General features: G+C 34.1%; 1 protein-coding gene across 1 annotated transcript; it reads right to left on the bottom strand.

Annotated features, from left to right (window-relative positions):
- Positions 1-13,900: 13,900 nt before the first annotated feature.
- LOC131046077 (isoeugenol synthase 1) lies at positions 13,901-16,800 on the bottom strand. Its single transcript, XM_057979734.2, has 5 exons — positions 16,234-16,800; positions 16,015-16,149; positions 15,010-15,244; positions 14,687-14,890; positions 13,901-14,247 (listed from the first exon to the last, which is right to left on the bottom strand). The coding sequence occupies exons 1-5, from the start codon at positions 16,408-16,410 to the stop codon at positions 14,048-14,050; spliced, it is 951 nt and encodes a 316-aa protein (XP_057835717.2). The 5' UTR covers positions 16,411-16,800; the 3' UTR covers positions 13,901-14,047.
- Positions 16,801-26,356: the final 9,556 nt, after the last annotated feature.

The following is a 26,356-nucleotide window of genomic DNA, read 5'->3' as shown; positions in this document are numbered from 1 at the left end:
TGTGACTTCTTATTGAGCAGTGAGCTCTAGGCAGTTGGCCTTCTTGCATGTGCAGGGCCCCTATTGTAAGTAATATTCTCCTATTGGCCAGTAAGTGAATATTGTGGGTCACAAATCCCATTGAGGTTTTTCCCACACCGGGTTTCCTCGTGAAACATCTTGTGTTATGGTGTTCTTTTCATGTGGATGTTCTTGATTCTGTTATTTACATTAATTCTTGCATACCGGTATATTGTTACTTTATGTTCTACATATTCAGTTTTAAGAAAATTTCATTACCGGTCAGCTACTGATTCACCCCCCCCTCTCAGTATCTGTGGGAACCCTAACACTCTCCTTATCCTACTCTCTCTCTCCTTATCGTACTCTCTCTCTCTCTCCTTATTCTATTCTCTCTCTCTCTCTCTCTCTCTCTCCCTCTTCTTTTCCTAATCTCCCTCTCTCTCCCTCTCCCTCTCCCTACATCCCCCTCTCCTTATCCTATTCTCTCTCTCTCTCTCTCTCTCTCTCTCTCTCTCTCTCCTTTTCCCAATTTACCTTTCTCTCCCCTCTCTCCCTTTCCATTTCCCAATCTCCCTCTCCTCTCCCTCTCCCCCTCTCCTTTTCCCAATCCCCCTCTGCCCCTCTCTCTCCCTCTCCCTCTCCCTCCATCCCCCTCTCCGTATCCTACTCTCTCTCTCTCTCTCTCTCTCTCTCTCTCTCTCTCTTCTCTCTCTCTCTCTCTCTCTCCTTTTCCCAATATCCCTCTCCCCCTCTCCTTTTCCTAATCTCTCTCTCTCTCTCTCATTTTCCCAATTTCCCTTTCTCTCCCTCTCCCCCTCTCCTTTCCCAATCTCCCTCTCTCTCCCTCTCACTCTCTCCTTTTCCCAATCTCCCTCTCAATCTCCCTTTCTCTCCCTCTCACTCTCTCCTTTTCCCAATATCCCTCTCTCTCCCCTCTCCCCCTCTCCTTTTCCTAATCTCCCTCCATCTCACCCCCCTCTCTTCCTCTCCCTCCATCGCATCCCCCCCCCCTCTCTCTCTCTCTCCCTCTCCCCCTCTGCTTTTTCTAATCTCCCTTTCCCTCTCCCTCTCTCCTTTTTCCAATCTCCCTCTCCCTCTCCCTCTCCCTCTCACCCCTCTCTCTCCCTCTCCCTCCATCCCCCTTTCCTTATCCTATTCTCTCTCTCTCTCTCTCTCCTCTCTCTCTCTCTCTCTCTCTCTCTCTCTCTCTCTCTCTCTCTCTCTCTCTCTCTCTCTCCCTCTCCTTCACCCTCTTCCCCTCTCCTTTTCCCAATCTCCCTCTCCCCCTCTCTCTCCCTCTCCCTCTCCCTCCATCCCTCTCTCTCTCTCTCTCTCTCTCTCTCTCTCTCTCTCTCTCTCCCCCCTTCTCTCTCTATCTCTAACTCTCTCTCCCTCTCCCCATCTCCTTTTCCCAATCTCCCTCCCTCCTCCTCTCCTTATCCTAATCTCTCTCTCTCTCTCTCTCTCTCTCTCTCTCTCTCTCTCTCTCTCTCTCCCAATTTCCATTTCTCTCCCTCTCCCTCTCTCCCTTTTCCCAATCTCCCTCTCCCCCTCTCCTTTTCCTAATCTCCCTCTTTCCCTCTCCCTCCATCCCCCCCCCCCTCTCTCTCTCTCTCTCTCTCTCTCTCTCCCAATTTCCCTTTCTCTCCCTCTCCCCCTCTCCTTTTCCCCAATCTCCCTCTCTCTCCCTCTCCCTCTCTCCTTTTCCCAATATCCCTCTTCCCCTCTTCTTTTCCTAATCTCTCTCTCTCTCTCTCTCTCTCATTTTCCCAATTTCCCTTTCTCTCCCTCTCCCCCCTCTCCTTTTCCCAATCTCCCTCTCTCTCCCTCTTAGTCTCCCCTTTTCCCAATCTCCCTCTCAAATTCGCTTTCTCTCCCTCTCACTCTCTCCTTTTCCCAATATCCCTCTCTCTCCCTCTCCCCCTTGCCCTCTCCTTTTCCTAATCTCCCTCTCTCCCTCTCCCTCCATTGCACCCCCCCCCCCCTCTCTCTCTCTCTCTCTCTCTCTCTCTCTCTCTCTCTCTCTCTCTCTCTTCTTTTCCCAATCTCCCTCTCTCTCCCTCTCCCCCTCTGCTTTTTCTAATCTCTCTCTCTCCCTCTCCCTCTCCCTCTCCCTCTCCCCCTCTCATTTTCTCAATCTCCCTCTCCCCCTCTCTCTCCCTCTCCCTCCATCCCCCTCTCCTTATCCTACTCTCTCTCCCTCTCTCTCTCTCTCTCTCTCTCTCTCTCTCTCTCTCTCTCCCAATTTCCCTTTCTCTCCCTCTCCCCCTCTCCTTTTTGCAATCTCCCTCTCTCCCTCCACCCCCCTCTCTTTATCCTACTCTCTCTCTCTCTCTCTCTCTCCCTCCCTCCTTTTCCTAATCTCCCTCTCTCTCCCTCTCCCCCTCTGCTTTTCCGAATCTCCCTCTCCCCCTCTCCTTTTCCCAATCTCTCTCTCTCTCTCTCTCTCTCTCTCTCTCTCTCTCTCTCCTTATCCTATTCTCTTCCTCTCTTCATATCCCCTACTCTCTCTCTCTCTCTCTCCTTATCCTATTCTCTCCCTCTCTTCCTATCCCCTATCCTCTCTCTTACCCCCTCCCCCTACACTCTCTCTCTCTCTCTCCTCTTCCTATTTGGTTCCTAGTTCTATATAACCCGTACGGGTTATGCAAAACTAAGACAAAAACTTATAGTTTTGCATAACCCGCGGGTTTCTAAAAATAATAATGTTCCTCAAAACCCGTACAAGTTTTGAGGAACTTTTCATTTTTTATTATAAAATATAATGTTCCTCAAAACTAGTATGGGTTTTGAGGAACTTTTGATTTTTTATTATAAAATATAATGTTCCTCAAAACCAGTACGAGTTTTGAGGAACTTTTGATTTTTTACTATAAAATATAATGTTCCTCAAAACCGTACAGGTTTTGAAGAACTTTTTTGTTTTTTTAATTGTTTTTGGCTAGACTTGGTGTTACCAAGCCTAGCACATTTTTGAATTTCTAGAACATGCATAGGTTATGCAAAATTTTGGTTTTTTTTTGCATGTGGCCACTTTTTTGTTCACCATCTTGGTGCACTTACCCACACATAGATTAGGAATATCTTGTGAGACTTGGTGCATGGCTCCAGTTGAGACTTAGATTGTACACATTTGTGTATGGCTCTCGTGAGACTTGGATTGTACCAATATTTCTGCCATTTATGAGTATCCAGATGATGCTCAAAGCAGGTTTTCTCCATGCCTGATCTTTATTTTGTTGCAGTGAGTGATTCATCGTCATCGACTTGGTACCTAGTTTTGTCACACTTTGACATTTTTGGTGCAGCATAGGCTCTCTTTCTTCCTTATGGGGAGGTCTTTTGGTCATCATCATTGGATCATCTTTGCAGGAGATTCGATATTGAGGGAGGACTTCATGGTCTCTTCTTCTCTCTTATGGGGGGGACATCTTTTGTTCTTCTCATTCATCATTGAGAGCATTGTGTGCTTTCATCATCTCTCTTTTGGGGGAGGGTTTTTTCCCATTGGGTTTTTCTCTCTTTCCCCACTTTGTGAGAGATTTTATTGCCTTGGTTTGCATGCATTTGCATTTGTACATGGGTACCTAACATGGCCTAGTAGCTGGGACCCATCTTGCATTACTTAGTTGCATTGTAGACTTAAGTGCATTCCCCTAAGTTGCACTTAAGGGGGGGTGGTGTAAATAATTATTCATCTTGGATATTATTACACCTTACTTAAGTTTACTTAGGAAATGCATTTCATAGTAGTTTGGGTATGAGACACTTGGGTGTTTGTGCCACAATGGGATAGTTTGTGTAGGAGAATTTACACCTTTTGTGGACTTATCTTGTTGTTACACTCCACATTCAGTGGGTGATCCACCTCATGTGGAATATTATATTATTTCTCCTACCTACCCACACCTATTTCCTACCTACCCTTGTTTCTTATTGAGCCACATGTCATGTTTGTGTGCTCACATATCCCTAGCCTTGCCTATATAAGTAGGCTCATCTACATTGTTTTTATAGATAAGCATTGAATGATTGATGATCCAGTTGATCAGTATTTTTCATCTTGATAGAATACAGTTTATTCCTATCATATATTTTGTCTCTATTATTTGTGCTTTCCATTGCCTCTTGATCTTGGCAAAATCTCACAGTACTTGATTTTGATGTTGAGTCTTTATATGTTGCAAATCGATCTGAAGTTGTTGTTGCTCCCTTGTTCCTATAAAAGAGAATTCAGGGTCATTTGCAAAGGGTTCTAAAACTTTGTATTGACTTTTACATGGAGAATCACACATAGTGGTGTATTGAATGAATTGGGTGAGGACATAGCGGGTCTTGCTAAATGAAAGTGCTGGAAATGGACTTGCTACATCATTGTGAACAAGTTGAAGAACTTCCAAAGCTCTCAAAGCTTTCCCCTTATCAAACTTCTCCTCAGGATGCTTTCCCATGGAACAACTTGAACATACACCCTCTGAAAAATTGATTCGAGGTGGACATGTGACCATGTCTTTAGTGCTGAGCTGCTAAAGATAGCGGTAGTGGAGGTGACTAAACCGCTCATGCCATAGCTTAATTTTTGAATTTGAATGAGTAAGCAAGGCTCTAGAAGGAGAACTTGGTACAAAGTGGGAGAATGAATAAAGCCTTGAGTTGTCATTAAATTGTCCCACTGCTACCAAGGCATCATCATCAAGTTCCTTTACCACAACTGAATTAGGTGTAAACTCAACCTTTTTCCCATTCCCATAGTGTGATTTTGTAGATAGAGAGAAGGTTGGTAGACAAGTTAGGAACATAACGAACATTCTCAAATGTTCCATCATCCATGTCAGCTGAACCTTTCCCTTCAACCTCTACTTATGTATTATCACCTATGTAAATGTGAGGTACCTTAGATGGCTCCAATGAAGAAAACTACTCCTTTGTAGAACCCATGTGATACGAGGCACCCGAGTCAAGTATCCATTGCTATGAAGAACCTGTTCTAGCCACAAATGCTTGCCCTTTTCCCTTAGACAATGAGGAAGAGGAAGGAGATGAATCCTTCTTTGTGTAGGTAGATGGTAAGTTGATGTTGTTTTTCTTAAGAAGATTTGTCAACTCATCAACTTGCTTGGTGTGGTATCAATGCTCATCATGGCCATACTTCTTGCAATATGCACAAGTTGGTTTATCCTTCTTAGGTGGAGTCCCCTTCTTGGAAGAGGATGAAATATTGCCTTGTGATGGAGAGAATGATTGTCCTTTTTCCTATTGTGGCTTTGACTTAGAGTGCTTCTTCTTCTTGTTGGAATCTTTGCCTTGACTCCCTTGACTCCCTTGATTAGCCACCAAAGCTTTGGACTTTGAAGACTTGAGAAGCCCCATGTTCAACAACTTAGATTGTTCTAATATCAACATTTTTGTGAAAGCATCAAATGAAGGCATAACATAGGAACTCCCCACTGTCAAATGATGAGTTTGGAAGCTAGACACAAATGATGCATATTATGGTGCAAGCTTGTCCAACAAGTTGAATATCAATTGAGCATCCTTTTTGTCAATTCCACAATCCTTAAGCTTTGCTCTTAGCTCATTTGCTTTGGTGACATAATCTTGGATTGTATCAAAACTCTTGGCATCCAAGTTGGTGAGCTCATTGTCAATCTTGTAACCTCTGATTTCATCAACTTGACCATACAATTTCTGAAACATATCCCAAGCATCTTTGATTGTAGTACACTTCTCAATGTGAAAGATGAGGTCATCTGATATATACTTATGCAAAGTTCCAAGAGCCATACAATTCTTAGTGAGCCATTCTAACTGAGCATTAGGATCATCCTTAGGATCAGGTGGTGCTGCTATTGTTCCATCTATGTAATCTGTGAGACCTTTTTCCATTAGTTTGCTCCATACTTTAATTTTCCATGATGCATAATTATGTGGAGTTAAAGGTGGAAATTTATGAGGACTCATTGCAACAAAAATGCAAGAGCACGAGGAAAGAGCAAAATCACACAAGACACCCCCCCAAATTCACTCAATCAAGGAACACCCCCCCCCCCCCCAAAAAAAAAAGATGATTTGGCACTTTATACTTAGTGCATGTACAATGGGACACTTGCAAAAAATGGCAAAGTGGACTTCTAATTTAAACTTTACAACTACCTTAATAAGGCCAAAAGAGACTCAAACTAATAATGCAAGAGATCTAAACTAAGATTCAAGCATTTTACAAGTACCAAATAGGCCAAATAAGACCAATATCGGAAAGTAAAATTTAAACTCAAAATATCTAAAATTTGATCATATATTATGAAAGTAGACGAAAAAATATGCACTTTAAAAAAAAATGGCACCTAAAAAGGAGGTCGTATGAGCTCAAACGAAGCCTTTGAAGTTGCAAAATTGAGGATTGGATAGGTACAACTGAGAGAATCCAAAAATTCTGAAAAATATGTGCACCAAAACCATAAAATAACCACACCATTGCGAAGAGCACGAAAAATTAGCCCAAATAAAAGAAAATTCACCCAAAAAGGAGCAAAATTGAGCAAGTTATCAAAGTTGACCCAAAAATCCAAACTACTCAATAGAGAGGGGTCTAATTTAAAAAAAAAAAATGCTAATTGGGCGCTGACTGTGCACTACTAACTGGGTAGAAGGTACTTTTTTTTTGAGATCCAAAAATTTCATACCGTACCGCCCGAATTGGGCAAAAAATTCCTCCAACACCCAAAATTTGATTTTAGCCAAAATAGGTCAAGTTTATACTCGATTTTTATGGAAATGACCTCCTGGAGGCAATGGTGAGGTCAAAAACTCTCTAAGATGCCTCCAAAAAATGCTGTCCCTCAGATCCGAAAAATAGAATCCTTCCAAGATGTCTCCAAAAACCAATCAATTGAAGCCCCAATGGCTCTGATACCATATGAGATTTTGCCAAGATCAAGGGAACAATGAAAAGTATAAAAGAGAGACAAAATAATGACAAGAACAAACTGTATTCTCATCAGTTTGCAAATTATCAACTGGATTAACCAATACAATGAATATGGGCCTGCTTATATAGGCAATGCCATATGGATGTACGAGCACACAATCATGACATGCAGCTCAATGAGAAACAAGGGTAGGTAAGAAATACTAGGGGTAGGTAGGAGAAATAATATAATATTTCACAAGAGGTGGATGACCCACCGAATGTGGAGTGTAACAACAAAATAAGACCACAAAAGGTGGAATTTCTCCTACAAGCTATATCCCTATGTGCACACTTTCGTAAGTGTCTCAAATCCAAACTATGAAGAGATGCATTATCCTAAGTTAACTTAAGTAAAGTGTAATAATATCCATATTGAATATTTATTTACACCAACAATATCATATCGTCCACTCTGAGGAGAAAGAGAGTGTCTTATGAAGGTATAATGGTTTCTTTGGTGCTTAATTGTATGTTTTATGCTTATTATGATTGAAATTAACCATTTCACTTTGTAATTATTTTCCCTTGGTTCACCGGGCAATGTTTATTCAGGGAGTTCAAACCCCATACATTCCATGAGAGAATCTTCATAAATCCCTGGAAGGTGACTTCCCCATCCCTAAGCTCCATAGGGAAGTGATTTTTAGTTGACTCCTATCTTTACCATCAATAGTCCTAAGATCTACTGAAGATTTTCTACCTCTTCTACATACTGGAGATTGTTCATAGTCTGGTTTAAGTTTTCTAGAAGGATTCTAAAGAGGACCAAGAGGATCCTTTACTCTCTAACCAGTTGGAATTCCCAAAAGAAGAGAATCAGATTCTAATAATCCACTCTCATCCGCTTCAGATTCCTCAAGGTTTAAATTTTTTTTGATTAATTGTTCTTGCTTGATCCAAGAGTCTTCACTTTCACCTATCTGTGATTCAGAAATGCCTAAGAAATCATAGGCTACAACTAATTTGTCAGTTAAAGGAGAAGGGGACACTAAATTCTCTACTTCTGAGACTTGAGGGAAAGAAAGATCTAGAAGAGAGGTTTAGCAATCAATTTCCACTAAGGTCAAACCCTTTTGCTGTATTGGAGAATTTGCAAGAACTGAAATCAACTCACCCTTATCCTAAGAATCCGACAAAGGCAACAAGGACACTTTCTTCACAAGCACTGACTGCGAACCTTTAATGTTTTTTTCCCCATTAGTCTCATTGATCTTCTTCTATCTAATTTCAGACTTCAGATGGTTGAGAATAATGAATTATTTTCCCCACTGGTCTTTTCTCTTGATTTTGTAGAACTACCCATTGGTCTTTCTCATTTATATCTACTAGAAGTAGAAATCTCATAGTATCCATCCAGAGAATCATTCACTATGTTTTGAAAATATTTCACTTTCTCAGGAGGGGCATTTTGGTCAACAAAAAAAATAACTATTTGAAGAAGTTTTAAAATATTTTTGGGGAGATAGGCTCATTTCTATCCTCAATAAATGAGAGCTTTCTTTGTCTTTTTGGAAAGACCAACAATTTTTGAATTCCTTCTCTCCAATTTTATTTAGACCAATCTAAAAGAAAGAGTCTCTTCCAATGATCAAAAAATCCAAACCTAACTACTGAATTGGCTTCTCTTGATAACAAACATTACTTTCCATGGACTTATTGGACTCTGAAGAATCAAAGACGTCCAACAATTTAGGTTGTGAATAAGAGTGTTTGTAAACAATATCAGCTTGCTTTTTGGATCTCATCTCCTCATAGCTTGAGACTAGAGTCCTCCAAACATTTTTCCACCATTTCAATAGAGCTAAAAAAAAAAGAGAAGAGGGAATTTGATACCCAATCTCAATACATTTTATTTTGAGAAATGGGATTAAAGAAATCCAGCTTCTCCTTTGAGGCAAAGGCATATTCCCATAAGGCCATATTGAATCTTCAGATACTTCTAGCTGAAAAGGCAGATTCTGATCTAAACCTCTAAAATATTTACTTAGCACTCGATCTTTATGTAACACTTGATCTGCAATTTCCTCTAGAATCTTATCTTGGAGTTCCTCAAACCATCTTTGAAACTTTTCCTCTAACTCTGTCAGAGACTCCTTCCTCCCCTATAATTCTGAATCTCCAGGAATGGGTTTATAAATATCAATTTGAGAACTAAGAAGGGAGATCTCTGGGAATAGATTTTAGATTATCGACCTATCCTCAATTGAAGGACAAAATGAAGAATAACATGTTTCCTTAGGGATTGAAGAAATTTTTTCCAAGCAAGAATAACTTCCTGAATCTGGGCAAGAGGGGGTTAAATGATCAAATAGATGACAGTTATCACAAACTAGAAAGGGTTCTTCCAAAAATGCCTGTTGAACCCAACTACCATTTTTTGAATTGATCTTCAAGGAGGAAGGGAATTTCTTGGAGGTATCCATGAGCGAGAAAATTCTAATCTGAAGGTTAAGATTATCAAAGAAAGCTAGATCAATCTTTAAGAAAATACCCACAAGATTTCCAATTGCCTTAATGATCTCAATTCTCTATATTCAAGGGGGAGACTCTGAAGATGTATCCAAACTGGAATAAATTTTATAATGGCAGAATTAGGATTGAAATTGGGGTGCCACAAATTTGCATATGTAGACCAGAACATTTATATAACCATGATTTAGTTCTAAAAACAAAGTCTCTACTTTCCTTAGAATCAAACAGGGAAATAAAAAAACCATTTCCGTTATCAATCAGAAAAACCTATGACACACCAGTCCAATTTTTTGATACCCAAAGAAATAGATATTTCGTATTTATTGAAAATTGTCGAAACTTACAGATTATAGCTGGTTGACAAAAATCCACGATCTGGGAAGAGAGAAGGGACTCAAAAAAGATGATATTCAACACTTATATCACATCCTTTGTCCTCGGCCATTAATTCCAAACTTCTAACGGTATCCTCATTTTTTGTCTGGTTAACTGTTTGTGAGCTCGTCGCCTCTTCTGCTTGTCCCACCTTAGCTTTCCCTTTATCCAAGTAAGGAAAAACTTGGGAATTTCCAACTTCAACTTGTTTCTTTGAAAAATATTGAAACTTGTGAATCTACCTCTTTTTTCCCTCAATAATCTTGTATTGATTCCCATTTTGGAGGCTCTTGCTAAAATGATTCCTCTCCTGAATTTTATTACTACCATAGTTGTATTGTCTATGAAATACTTTCTTCTGGAGTAGAGGAATATTCTTTGGAAAAGAAGGGGTGAAGGAGAGATTATGAGGATTCCCAACATCATGATCCAATGGAGATAGGCTTGGAAATTTCCCCAATTTTAGGTAAACCACATTCCTTTTATCATAGGAGGACTTTAAAATCTCATTCCTGTTCTTGAAGACCTTCCAATGCTTAGAAGTTCATGCCTTCTTTGGCAGAGGGTTTTTTAGAATGCCATAATGGAAAAATTGGGATGTTATTTGGGAAAGAAATATGACACATATTGGATGAAGAGATTTTTCTAGAGATACTTCAAGTTTCTTTTTTCTCACTCCAATGGATAGTTCTTGCTCTAATGTATTTTACTGCTATTAAACTTCTGAGAATGAAAAACTATTGAATAAGGAGGATGAAATATCCTATTTTCCCACCTTCTATTTTGACCCTTGAATTTTTTTCCCACAGTGCTCTAGCCATCAACATTTGGCATTCTTAGTGTTCAATAATCTTAATTTTTACCTTATGGATCACTTTACTTGACTTATTTGTATTTATTATTTTGGATTCTTTTAATTACTTAATAAATATGCCTCATCTCATGTTTGTGTCATTTATTATATATTCAATAATGTACCTCTTCTCCAAATTTTACATCATTCTTATAATGATATGTTGAATTTTTTTTTAAATACGATTTATTGGAAGGATGCTCATCTTAAACATCTTTTTCTCTGTCACTTGTCCTAAATATGAATTTATATGTTGAATTTTTTTGACAAATTGAAGATGGAATTATCATTTAGCCCTCTTATGGGTCTACTATTCCCCCTTTACAAGTTGAGTGTTCACACCAACTTTATGAAAAATTTAATTGTGATATGCCATATAATAATATATTACCTTATCTTTATTTTGTCCATAAGATATAGGTTGAGGATAATTATATATTCATTTACCTCATCTATTAATATATTTATGGTACTTATCATTGCATAGTCAAAGATTTAACTTTCAGTATCCATTTTCTTAAATGATACTTCACCAAAGATGTTGGTACTTTTCCTTTATGAAAAGTTACTTTTGAATATAGAGCACCATTGAAGGATTTGTTTATATTCTATTAATTACAAAAACTTTCAACATATCTTTAATATCTAGTGTGCTAAATATTTGTTGGTCATTGCATGGTTTGACTTTAGTTAAAGTAAATTTGTGACTAGATGCCTTCCTTAATGTTTGGTCTTAGATTTGCAAAACATCTCATTATATCAAAAATTGCATTGAAGTTATACATATCCAATTGGCATAAAAGAGCCTTTAATAATGCAATCTATATTAGAAAGATTGTACTGATTTTCTGATCACTCATTTATTTTCTATTTCTAAATATTTATGCATTGTGAAAATATCTAAGATCCATACATTATATCCCTGAGATAATCCAATCTACTCTAATAATATTTTGACAGTACACTATAAAGTCCATATAATTTTTTATTGAATTTGTAGTCACATAAATCTGTCCACTTAATTAAATGAATACTTAGTATTTATTTGATTATTTAACCATCAATTAATGAATTAATTAAATTAATATTTAATTAATTCATCTTAACCCTCTTCTCCTATTAATTAAATAAATTATTCAATTTATTTGATTTAATTCACTTAACCAAATTCAGACCATTAATTAAATAAATAAATCATATTTGTTTAATTAAATCTTCTCTCACATTTAAATAAATTAATATTTATTTAAATCCCCCAAAATCCCACCTCTCACATTTAAATAAATTAACATTTATTTAAATCACCTTTATCCTCTACCCACTTGTATTTTCCTACAAATGCAAGTTGCACAATTATTTTAAATAAATAATTTATTTAAATCACCTTTATCCTCCACCCACTTGTATTTTCCTATAAAAGCAAGTTGCATAATTATTTTAAATAAATAATTTATTTAAATCACCTTTATCCTCCACCCACTTGTATTTTCCTACAAAAGCAAGTTGCACAACTATTTTAAATAAATTATTTATTTAAAATTCTATTTATCCTCACCCACTTGAAACCTTTAATGGTTTCCCTTAAAGTATTCAAACTTGATGGCTTTAAAGTCTTCAAACTTGATGGCTTCCTTCTATAGTCTTCTTAAGACTTTAATGGTTTTCCTTAAAGTCTTCAAGCCTTTAATGGTTTCCCTCAAAGTCTTCAAGCATTTTAATGCTTTATCTTCATTTTTCTCATTTAAATAAATTAATATTTATTTGAATATTTATCCAAATGCAAATTACACCATTTAATTGAAATAAATGATTTTATTTTAATTGAAAATACCAAAATTTCTCCCACTTGCATTTTCCTACAAAATCCACTTGCATGCCTAAACCCCTTCTAGAATTTTCTAATCACTTCTAAATAACCTAACTCCTTCTCTAAACTTTGTCACATTCCTAAGCAAAGTCACTTCTCAAACCCTCAAAGTCTTTGATAACCATTAAAGGCTTTCAACCTTCAACCACTAAATGGCTCAAAGTCTTTGATAACCATTGAAGGCTTTCAACCTTCAACCACTTAATCCCCAAAGTCTCCAATAACCATTAATGGTTACCTCAAACCCTCCCACATGGTTAAAACATTTGTTTTGACTCAACCTCTACCCAACCCAAAGGTCTCATCAGGCCATTAATGCTTTGACCATGATTATCTCTTAAACATTTGCACAAAGGTTTATCCTTCGATTAACTCTTAATCCAGTGGGTAATCTTAATTTGGACTTGACCCTTAGCCTCTAGATAACCATGAGGTCTTCTTAGGCCTTTAATGCCTCCAACCTCTTCTCTCAACCCAATCCTATGTTGACACTTGTCACCATTTTATTGGTGCCAATTGTGCACATGGATCCCCAACTTTCAAACTTGGCCCTTGATTAAACCATTCAATCTTAACCCTTCATTTCCCCATTTCTTCTATAAATAGAACCCTTCTCCTCAAGCAAAAGAGGAAGCATTAGAGTATTGTTGTTATACTGGCATTAGCATAGAGCTTTCTCATAGCATCACTATCTACACTTGCATAGCATTTGCTTATCATATTCAACTATCTTGAATCTCCATATGGCATCCATGGCTAGTGCTAAAAGCTGAGAGCTACACTCATTTGGGACTTGGAGAGGAGAGGAACAAGGGAGGAGCAACTATGAGCATCTTGATTAGCTATTTTATTTTATGTTTATATGCTTTCTATTTCATGCTTAATATCTCTCTTGATATGCCTATTTAGGATAATCTTTTGTTGCTAACACTAACGTTTGTTTCTTGTGCTCTTGTGTGTGTTGCCATCAAACAGATTTTCTAATCCTTTTTGCAGAGCATCAGAACCTTTTATTAATGATTGATGAGGATTATCCTACACTAATTAAAGTGATAAAAATGAGTGACAACACTATCCTCAAAACTTTGTACAATTTTTTTCTAATTTCGACCATTTCCTCAATTATTAGTATTAGTGGAATACGAATCATTCACAACACTAGTCTTACTGTCATCCATCTTTAATGGACTCTCTAGTTAAATAGTGTTTTTACTTTCATTAACTTTCGTGAACAATATAAAAGTTTGACGTCGTTGTCTTTCACTTTAGTGGATGTTCAGTACGAAGCTTGTATTTGGGTGAAATACAATTGCTTATATTAAGAAAATAATGCAGAAAAGGAAACTAAATGTAAGACCCATTGAGAAAAGCAAGATATAGCACTGTACAAGCGCATGCTCATTCTTATAATAATTCATTTGTTCAGTTGTTGTATCCCAACCATGGACATAGAACTTGTCCCAGTAATCTATAGTAGCGTTTGGGTTTACATCGATTGATACATCTGCTATACAAAGGATGCAAGTTTTGTTTCTGGTGGGTTTACCTTGCAAATGTCAAGAAAATCATTAATGCTTGTAAACTTATAGGTAGGATAAAGTTTAGTAACCTCCACATCTTCATTTGTCACCTCGTAGTTGGTTTGATCACCTTTGACAAAAATACTGTGCAAAATTGTAATGGGGATGTTATCTGGATCAGGTAAAGCTGCAATAATACACACTAGAGTTAGAATCTTTAATTGAGATTATAAATATCAATAAATAGTGGGGAAGAGCATCAGTTATGGTTCATGTTTCAGATATGCTTAAGCTTTGTTCATCTATCTTTTCAATTATTCATTTTAAAGAAATAAAAAAAATGATAACTAATAGTCAATGTATCAATAGCCAGTCATTTTATCCTCAATAATTAGAAATTTTGGAATGTGTATAATCTGTGCTTAAATATTGACTATTTTTGAAATGGTAGTATTTCAGAGTTATTGAGACATCTTTAACTATGTAGTTCAAGATTATTAAAACATCTTTAAATAGATATTGCGTGAAAGAATTGTCTAACTCTGATATGCCCTTTAACATCGGTGGGTGCGTAAAAAAATATCAATAAATAATAAAAAATTATGTATCAAATGATTTCATCTTACTGTCTGAGAGCTTCACCATCTCAGCTTCAGGCAAATAGACCCTTTTAAGAGTCCGTCCAGTTTTCTCCTCCCACAGTGAAACAAGCTCGCTCTGGCTAATGACATTCATTGGAGGCTTGTAAATCACTAGCTTGTTTAGTGTTCTGGGATCATTGGCTACCATTATGTTTAGAGCGGCGATGTCATCTTCTAAATTCATGACAGCTGAACAACAACATTAAGTAAATATCAGGTAAACGGTAATATAATAATACATTTCTACTATAGGGGATGTTGAAGCCATACTTTCTACCTAAACCCTTAAGTTCTGGAAGTGCATATACCTTTAGTAAAACCATTTCCATAGATAAAAACTTCCTGTGGTGGTGGTTTCTGACGAGGATGAAGGAAGTAATCAATGAAATAAGCAGCATAAGAATTTGCAGAAACGAAGGTGTATGGAATCCCTGCCTCTTCAGTTGCCCTACGAATGGTCTTCCTAACATCATTTATTCTCTGAAAGGGAGCCAACGACTTGATTCTGTCCACTTCATTGCCGAATTCTGATGGCAGGAACCTCTGTTTCAACCAAAACAAGATATTAAATGTTATGAATGTCCGAATAACTGGGTCATACTGCTATGTGCAAAATAATATATACGATAAGTATATTGACCAATGACAGGTGGGGTTAAGAATTCTTCTCTTGTTTCTTCTGTTATCTAACTGTATTTCTGTTGATCCACCTCTTCTTCTTAGGTCAGGGCTATTTTGATTGTAATGAGGGATTTATTGAACAAAAGAAATTTCCACTAACAAATCTTCACTTCTCAGATCATATTGTTAGATAAACAGCCCAAAAAATTGATTTAAGTTAGATGCATCCTTATTGATTTATATTACTTAGTTGGTTGCTCTGTTTTATTGTTTTTCTGATTTGTTTTGTCTCAGTACTTATTTTTTATGGTTCATGTTTCTGATATGTAATGGCTTAGGGTCCTTTTCCATTTATATTAATAAAAAGCACTCATAAGTAGTTGAACTTATTTGAGTCTGTCACATAAATTAGGAAACAGTTATGTACAGTCTTTCAAGACATCATTATCTTTTATACATTCTAGATATTATCTTTTGTACATTCTAGATATTTGATGCATTCTAGAAACTGAATAGCCATTCCCTTTTATTAAATTATTCTCAAATTATTCTCACTGTAAACACCTACAGGACCTCAGACTCAAATCCTACTGTAGTCTAAGAGTTGCTTTGTAACACCTAGTCTTAACTGTTGGTGCATTATTAGTCAACAGTTGGTTATGCGAGACAGAAATTCAGAAGCCATTACATACCTTTATATTTCCTGCTTCCTTGATAGCCTTTATAATATTGAGCTGATCTAAATGCTGTGGAATTGCAACTGCAGATATTACTATATCCACTTGCTTTATTGCATTTACAAGGCTGTTATGATCATCCAAAGATCCCTGATCCCATTAACAGAAGTGTTAAATGGATCCTTCTAGTTAAAGGACATAAGATCAACGACAATATGAATATGAATCACTGACCTGAAGAATGATAATACCATCATCTCTGAATTGTTGGAGTAATTGTGACTTGGAGCAATGAGGAGCTGCCGTGGAAGGACGCACAAAAGCAAATGTTGGGTACCCAAGTGAAACACTGGCTTTCGCCATGTATTTGCCAATGTACCCAGTTGCTCCAATTATCAATATTCTATTCATCTTGGCACCCTCCCTTTAATTCCAAAATCATAGAGATGGATCATAAGACAACAGAGTCTAAGAAAACACAGACAGTTATCTCTATTTCTTCATGAAACAAAACTAAAACAAAAGTATAACCAGTTTCTTTAGTAAACACCTTGGTGAGCTCTTGACTTGAATTTTTTTGTTAAATGAAGAAGAAATTTATAGGAGGGGATAGAGAATGAGTATAAAGAATCAACGTGATTCTGTATGAATGCTACTGGCTTCCGAATGTTTTACAATATCGCTAATTTTTCGGAGTCAAGTTGAATAGTTTCTTTGTTGACAGCTGGAAAACTCACTGTTAAATATGCACGAATAAAAGTTAGTGGGGAGGGGCCAATTAAATACCCAACTAAATAAGTTTATTAAAATATGGTGGGAAGGGGCCAAATAAATAGTCAACAAAATAAGTTTATTAAAATATTCTATATGCATTAACACATAATTATTTGTGTCTATTAAAATATTCTATATGCATTAACACATGATCATTTGTGCCTATTAAAATATTCTATATGCATTATCGCACGATCATTTGTGTTTGTGTAGCATTAACACATGATTATTTCTGTCTATTAAAATATTCAACACAACAAAATCAAAAGCTTATTAAAATATTTCATTTGTGAACACATGATCTTTTGTGCATGTGTAGTTTATTATAATAATCAACAATACAACAAAGAGCTTATTAAAATATTTCATATGCACTAAAACATGTGTCATGATCATTTGTACATGTATAGTTTGTTATAATAATCAATACAATAAAATCAAAAACTTATTAAAATATTTCATATGCATTAACATGTGAAGTTTACTATTGATGATGGACAAATACATGCTAGTGTCTTTGCAATATTGAACAAACTGATCCAGATTCAAACTTTTCATATTATTTTCAAAATTTTATGCTTATAATAAACAGCTACTTGAAGAAGGTAAGTCAAGCAAATCTTATTGCACAATTATTGGTACCTATGCTATCTAAGATTCAAGCCCTCTCGATAAGATGGATCGTCATCATCAAATATTTTGCGACATCCAAATCTTCATCATATACTTTGTGCAAATTCCCAACCTCTCCAAAAGAACTAAGGAAAGATACCCGTGAAACCCATGACAAACTCCCAAAAGCGTTTGGACAGCAGAAAATGTTGATCTTCGTGGTGGCAATGTCTGCTTTTGAAAGGCATGTGGAGCAATGCTAACTGTACCTGTTTTCTCCATTAATGACTCTGAATGAAGAGCCCACATCACAGAGCAGTAGGAAAATGACCACTAAACCGATCAAATTTGTTTGTTTGTAAGCCTAGCTGGAATCTGAATAGCCAAGTCTTCAAGATAAGGTTATGACAATGTCGGATTTGAGTTGCGCTGCCTTTGAAGAAGGGGTTGTACTGAGCTTACTTTTTTCTCCAGACAAAAATTGCAACAGTGCAGTCAGGTCATAAATGCTAGCGTATTTAAAATTTCATACGTATGTTAACCACAAGTTGAAGCCCCTAAATGTTTGTGTATTTACTTGATTAAAAACATTATTTCACATAAGAAAAGATAGCATAACCACTCTTTAATATAAGAAAAAATTGGCAACTCTTACTATCAAGGCCTTTAAACAGGCATTGGGACCATACAATATTATTAGTGGCTTCCAAAGGATGGGGATTTGGTCATTAAGTCACACTAGACTTGAAAGTGACATGAGAACCAGTGAGACCTTCAAAGTTTAAGCGAAAGGAGAGATTACTAGAGTAGAAAGTGACGCTTTCATATTGAAAGAGAACAACCCACAAATTACTTCAGAAGAATCATGCAAACACACTTGAGAATGAATTTAAAGATTCAAACTTAATTTTTTTAATGAATGGCTCTATTGGGTTTCGATGTTTTGTAGTATCCCTAGTTTTTCGGATTTCAAAAAAGTATATTCGTTTCTTTGTTTACACAGCCTGACAGATCATTAACTCTGAACTTTGAGTCTTACACGCATTTTAGATTATAGACACCAGTAAACAAATACACCAGACACCTAATTATTGTTCTTTTCAATTATAGCACGTTTCAATAAAGCTGAGTTTTGCAACTAGCTTATATATAGAGAAATATATATAAAAAAAGCCTAGAGATATATAGGCTCTCATTTATTAATTTATTAATTTTAAGTTAAATTTTGAAATGAAAGCCTCGATATCTCTCAACTTTTTTATATATATTTCTATATATATAGGCTAGTAGCATCCGTAGGTAAAATTGTAAAGAAATTAAATTATAAAATATAAATTAATTTACTCTATTTTCAAGCAATAAAATTAAGTTTTTGAGATAGTACAATATTATCTAGACTCTCTCCTCTCTTTCTTCCTAATTCCCTTTTTTTATCGGTCTTGATTTCACACATATACATTACATTTTTTAGGGTTATGACTCTTCACTTTGTTCAGTGCAATTCTACATTTAATTAACTATGATTAAAATATTTAATTTTAATCACTTTAACCTTTAGACTTCAAAAAATAACACTCTTCCTGGGCTCGTGCTTGTATTTTTTATAGAAATTGGCTCCGCAATTTGGATACTTCTTTAATAACTCTTTAATTTGTATTTTTTGGACTGAGCTCCGCCACATGGCACCTCTTGGTTCACTTGGAATCCACCTGGACACCACTTGACCTGTCACCTGACTACCATCCCATCACCACCGAACCCTAGCTCTTCTTTGTCGCTAGGTTGTGATGGGTAACCGTCGAGCTATTTCTCATTGTGGTCAACCGCTCGATCTTTAGGGTCCTTGGTTACTTAGCCACCACCACTTCACCATCTGCACTAACTGTCTGCTTTAACTGCCTGCCCTAGCTTGCCGCTAGTGGTTTGTCGCTGGATCATGATGATTAAGGTTCATGCAAATTTCCATTGCGGTATCACGACAGTTGTTGGGGTTCAGTTTGGTTTAGTGTGAAGATTATAATACAATTTGGTTTGGGTTTAGGGTTATAATTGAATTTGGTTTAGCATTAGGGCTTAATTTGGTTTAAGGTTAGGGTTCAATTTGGTTTAGTGTTTAGGTTTACTCTTATAGATGAGGTTTAATTAGGTTAACAATTAGGGTTATAAATGGTTTAATATAAAGGTTAGGGTTCCATTTGGTCTAGGTTGGGGTAATTTCAATCTAGTCTTCTATTCAATAGGTTTAGGGTTCAATTTGGTATAGTGGCTAATTATGTTTATGGTAAGAGAAAAGTTTGGTTTAGTGTTGAATTAAATCTAATGTTAAATTTTAATTTTGTTTAGTGTTAGGGTTAGGGTTTACTTTCATTTGAGATTATCATTAAAGTTGGTTGTGCTATGTTTATGGTAAAATTTGGTTTCGGGTTAGGGTTAAGATTCAATATGGTTTTCTATTTAATCAGGTTAGGGTTAGGGTTCAATTTGGTTTAGTATTAAGGTTATAATAGAATTATGTTTACATTTAGGGTTATGACTCAATTTGGTTTAGCATTAGGGTTTAATTTTAGTTTAATAGTCAATTTAGTCTAATATTGAACACTAATGTATGCTTCAATTTGGTTTATCATTAGGGTATAATTTTAGTTTAATATTCAACACTAATGCTAAATCAATTCAGTTTGGTTTAGGTTTAGGGTTGTGATTAAATTTGTTTTAGAATTAGGTTGAGAATTAGGGTTATAAATGGTTTAATATAAAGGTTAGGGATCCATTTGGTCTAGGTTGGGGTAATTTCAATCTAGTCTTCTATTCAATTAGGTTTAGGGTTAGGATTCAATTAAGATATTGATTTAGTGTTTAGGTTAGGGTTTAATTAATTTTAGGTTTAAGGTTCAATTTGGTATAGTGGCTAATTATGTTTAAGGTAACAAAAAATTTTCATTTAGTGTTGAATTAACTCTAAGGTTAAATTTTAAGTTTGTTTAGTGTTAGGGTTAGGGTTTACTTTGATTTGAGATTATCATTAAAGTTGGTTGTGCTATGTTTATGGTAAAATTTGGTTTTGGGTTAGGGTTAAGATTCAAGATGGTTTTCTATTTAATCTGGTTAGGTTATAATAGAATTATGTTTACGTTTAGGGTTATGATTCAATTTGGTTTAGCGTTAGGGTTTAATTTTAGTTTAATATTCAATTTAGTCTAATATTGAACACTAATGTATGATTCAATGTGGTTTATCATTAGGGTATAATTTTATTTTAATATTCAATTTAGTTTAATATTGAACACTAATGCTAAAGGAATTTAGTTTGGTTTAGGTTGAGGGTTGTGATTCAATTTGTTTTAGGATTAGAATCATGGTTCAATTTGATTTAGTATTAGGGTTTAGTTTTATTTATTGTTAGTTTTTAATTTGATTTAAGATATAGATTTAATTTGGTTTAGTGTTAGGGTTCAATTTGGTTTAGTGGAAGGATTAGCAGGGTTCACCTCGAAATATAGAAAGGATTGAGATTAAAAGAATTAATCATGATTAGATCATAACCCCTATTATTTATTATGATAATTATTTTATATTTCATCTTGTATTTTAATTAATATGCATAATTATTATTTACCTTAGCATACATTTTATAATTATATCTTATATTTAGTTTTTCCTTCATTTACACTTTAATTCTTTCATTTCTTATTATTTATTCCTATTATTTTAATTTTATTATTATTATCTAGGGTTAGTGTTCAATTATCTTCAAGGTTAAATTTTAATTTTGTTTACCGTTATGGTTATGGTTTAGAAACCTAGTGATAATTTGATAAGGATTGGGATTAGTTTTCTTTAGTGTTCACTTAGGTTTTGTATTATAGTTTGATTTGATTTAGTGTAAGGGTTTGGTTTCATTTTCTTTAGCGTTAGGTTTAGGAATTCAATTTTCTAAGCGTTAAGGTTAGATTTGAATTTGGTTTAGGGTTAGCATCAAAATTGGTGAAGTGTTAGGGTTAAGATTCAATTTTGTTTAGTGTTTAGGTATTTGGTTTAGGTTTAGGGTTATGATTCAATTTGGTTTAGCATTAGGGTTTAATTTGGTTTAGTGTTAGGGTTAAGATCCAATTTGGTTTAATGTTTAGGTTTACTCTTATAGATGAGTTTTAATTAGGATGACAATTAGGGTTATAAATGGTTTAATATAAAGGTTAGAGTTTGATTTGGTCTAGGTTGGGGTAATTTCAGCCTAGTCTTCTATTCAATTAGGTTTAGGGTTAGGATTCAATTTGGATATTTGGATATTGGTTTAGTGTGTAGGGTTTGATTAATTTTAGGTTTAGCGTTCAATTTGGTGTAGTGGCTTTTTCCTTCTTTTACACTTTAATTCTTTCATCTCTTATTATTTATTCCTATTATTTTATTTTGTTATTTTATTTATTATTATTTAAGGTTAGTGTTCAATTATCTTCAAGGTTAAATTTTCATTTTTTTTAGTGTTAGGGTTATGATTTAAATAAATTTATAGTAGGGCTCAATTTGGTTAAGTTTGATGTAGAATTTGAGTGAGTGTTAGGATTAGAAACATAGTTGGATTTAGTTTAGTATTATTATGTCTAGGGTAAGAGTTTGATTTGGTTTAGTGTTCAATTATGTAGAAGGTCATGGTTAAATTGGGTTTAGTGTTCAATTATGTTTAAGGTTAGGGTTCAATTTGGTTTACTGTCAAGATTATAATACGATTTGGTTTAGGTTTAGGGTTATGATTCAATTTGGTATAGCATTAGGGCTTAATTTGGTTTAAGGTTAGGGTTTAATTCTGTCTAGTGTTAGGGTTGAGATCCAATTTGGTTTAGTGTTTAGGTTTACTCTTATAGATGAGGTTTAATTAGGTTGACAATTAGGGTTATAAATGGTTTAATATAAAGGTTAGGGTTCCATTGGTCTAGGTTGGGGTAATTTCAATCTAGTCTTCTATTCAATTAGGCTTAGGGTTAGGATTCAATTAGGATATTGGTTTAGTGTATAGGTTAGGGTTTAATTAATTTTAAGTTTAGGGTTCAATTTGGTATAGTGGCTCATTATGTTTTTGATTAGGGGAAAACAGGTTTTCAAGGGCCCTGAAACCCTTTATAGCATTAGATAAAAAGATAGCCATTGGAGAACATTGAAAAGGTTAGAGACAACAACAAACATAGAAAAGATAGCTAACCAGATAACAAAAAGTGAGCAACAAAAAGACACAACACACAAGAACTAAAGACAAGTCGAATTTAGGTGCGAGTTCACCTTGGACAAGGTTAAAGTTAGGGTTTACTTTGATTTGATATTATTATTAAAGTTGGTTGTGCTATGTTTATTGTAAAATTTGGTTTAGGGTTAGGGTAAGATTCAATATGGTTTTCTATTTAATTAGGTTAGGGTTAGGGTTCAATTTGGTTTAGTGTTAAGGTTATAATAGAATTAGGTTTAGGGTTGTGATTCAATTTGTTTTAGAATTAGGTTGATAATTAAGGTTATAAATGCTTTAATATAAACTTTAGGGTTCCATTTAGTCTAGGTTAGGGTAATTTCAATCTAGTCTTCTATTCAATTAGGTTTAGGGTTAGGATTCAATTAGTAAATTGGTTTAGTGTTTAGGTTTAGGGTTCAATTTGGTATAGTGGCTAATTATGTTTATGGTAAGAGAAAAAATTGGTTTAGTGTTGAATTAACTCCGAGGTTAAATTCTAATTTTGTTTAGTGTTAGGGTTAGGGTTTACTTTGATTTGAGATTATCATTAAAGTTGGTTGTGCTATATTTATGGTAAAATTTGGTTTAGGGTTAGGGTTAAGATTTAATATGGTTTTCTATTTAATCAAGTTAGGGTTAGGGTTCAATTTGGTTTAGTGTTAAGGTTATAATAGAATTATGTTTATGTTTAGGGTTATGATTCAATTTGATTTAGCATTAGGGTTTAATTTTAGTTTAATATTCAATTTAGTCTAATATTAACACTAATGTATAATTCAATTTGGTTTATCATTAGGGTATACTTTTAGTTTAATATTCAATTTAGTTTAATATTGAACACTAATGCTAAAGCAATTCAGTTTGGTTTAGATTTAGGGTTTTGATTGAATTTGTTTTAGGATTAGAGTCATGGTTCAATTTGGTTTAGTATTAGGGTTTATTTTTATTTAGTTTTAGTTTTTCAATTTGATTTAAGATATAGATTTAATTTGGTTTAGTGTTAGGTTTCAATTTGGTTTAGTGGAAGGATCAGCCTTAGGGTTCAACTTGGAATATAGTAAGGGTTGAGATTAATATAATTGATCAATTAATTCTATTATTAATTAAGTTTTGGTTAGTGTTAGCTTTAGAATAATAATTTTTTCTGTCATAATTTAAATTAAACTTTATTGAATGTTTATATGTTAAATTAACAATAATAAAAATAATACTTTTCCAACATTAATAAGAAAATGTCATATAAAGTATTTAAATTAAATTTAATAGAAAGTAATAATTTTTTTTTACCTAAATTATTTTATATTCAATAAGATTACTTCAACATTTAAAAAAATTAGGTTGACCCTCACTAAAGGAAATCCCAAAGTAAAATCTAACCATTATAAATCTATAATCTTGATTGAACCCTAAAAATAATCCTAATTCAATGGTTAATATGTTTAATTAGGTTTAGGATCAGGGTTGAGGACCACCACTGAAATTAAGAGTTAAGGTAATTACAATTTATTTAGGTTTACTATTAACGTTTGGGTGAACAATTTATTTAAGAGTTAAGGTAATTACAATTTATTTAGGTTTACTATTAATGGTTTGGTGAACAATTTATTTAAGAGTTAAGGTAATTACAATTTATTTAGGTTAATAACTATTGGGTGAACAATTTATTTAAGAGTTAAGAGTTAAGGTAATTACAATTTATTTAGGGTTAGGGTTCAATTCCTTTTATTTTTGGAGTCAAAATCAAATAGAGAATCAAAATTACCATTAGGATTATAAACCAAATTATAATTTAACATCAACCAAATTATGAAGATAGTCAAGCAAGCATATTTCTTATACTTTGGTTCATGTTGATGGTACATGTTGTATGGTGTATATTATTCAAATATGCCAACCTTTTTCTTTTTAGAAAATTATATTCCAATCTTTTTCTTTTTAAATGGTATTGATGGTACATCCTATAATATGCCAGCCTTTTTCTTTTTATAAAATGGTATTGATGGTATGTGTTATGTTATTAATCAATTAGACCTATCTTTTACATTTATTATTTTTCGTAATAATTTTAGTTTTATGGACAATGGACATGATGATGTTTTACATTCAAGCATATTTTTTATACTTTTGTATATGTTGTATGATGTCTATTAATAAACTATACCAACCTACCAACCTTATTTTAACAAGGTGATATTGATATTTTAGCAATTGAAAGAATTATTACAAACATAACTGTATTGAATTTTTTTATGAGATTTTAAATAAATTATTTAGATTATTAACAAAAATAACAAAATATTAAATTAAATAATGTGGCTCCATTGCCTTCATTATATATTATATAATGACACATACCACAGTGAAAATACCTTCCCATTTAACCAAAATGAGTGATCATAACAAAGAAATTATAGATAAGATCATCTGATTAAAATTGGCATATGACAATGTAATATATTTGGTATCCACAGGTTTCATTTAAACTAAATACCATAAAATTGATAAAAGTGCGCTTGGTGACAGTCAGTTCATTCACTCAATCTTGCTTTCGTGAATGTAAAGTTACCCTAAAAAAAGTTTATTTAATCCGAAACATGCACTATCAAGTCTTCCTGGAAAATCGTATTTCCTTTTTTATCTTACCAGTCTGTTGCATACTCAATTCTTATCAAATATAGTACTAAAGCAATTCAATTCAGTTGTTTTCCACTGTTAGGATGGGTATCCAAACAAATATAGTCTGTATAAAACAAAAGGAAACAAAAAATTGACAGTAACCATAGAAAATATTTTGAATATTTCACTGAAAGCTTGCACAATATCATTAAAATCTGTCTCAAAAAAACTATTTCATCGTTTCTTGTACCCATTATTTGGAAGGAACAAACTGTTGTTTACAAATAATAAAGCCATCATTGTTTGAAAAATAAGTAAAGAAGGAGAATCTAAAGCGAATTTTATAGCAAATTGATTAGAACAGGAACTGCAAAATATCCTTAACAAAAAAAAAAAGAATTTTCAAACCCCAACTTTTTTTAAAATCAAAGGATGCACATTTAGAAAAAGCTCAAATGTTGCAGAATCTAAAAAACAAATCTGAAGCAAATTTTATAAGACAACAATAAGAATCTGAAGCTAGAAACAACCGCGAAGAAAACTAATGAGAAATAAGAAGAGGATTTTTAATGGTCTCAGCTTTGTAGCAAACAATATAAAGAGTAGTGCAAATAACAGACAACTGTGGAAATCAGAAAAAAACAGTTACATATCTACCAATGTTGTTCAAAAATATTACGGAGAGAAGGAAATAAGAAAAATGTTTTCAACCTGGTATTGTGTGGTTTGTAGATTTTTAATGTTGGCATCTTATATTTGAAATAACATCTGCTGCTGAAATCAGAAAAGAATGCTTAAAAATCGACAAATGTTGCACTAAATTCTTAGGAAAATAAGAATGTTTTGCACGTGGTATGATGAATGATGAAATTTTAAGATAATTTTCGCAACTTCTGTAGAAAACAATAGAACACAAATTTTTGAATGATAGAGAATTAAATGAAGAATGCACTGAATATAGTCGATAGTGGCTTACCTAGTATATCACTGCCATAGTAAGAGAGGTGAATTAAAATTCCTTTAAGCACAAAGTAGACTGGTTTGAAAGCAGCTGTATGTATGTAGAAGAAGAAGATTTACGTTACAGAGTAAAATGAAGTATGGATATTTTGTAAATAAAAAATAATGTAGTTACAGAAG

This window comes from Cryptomeria japonica, chromosome 7 (assembly GCF_030272615.1).
Source record: "Cryptomeria japonica chromosome 7, Sugi_1.0, whole genome shotgun sequence".
Lineage (NCBI taxonomy): Eukaryota > Viridiplantae > Streptophyta > Pinopsida > Cupressales > Cupressaceae > Cryptomeria > Cryptomeria japonica.
Note: the sequence above shows the minus strand (reverse complement) of the source record. Positions and strands in the feature narration are given on the sequence as shown.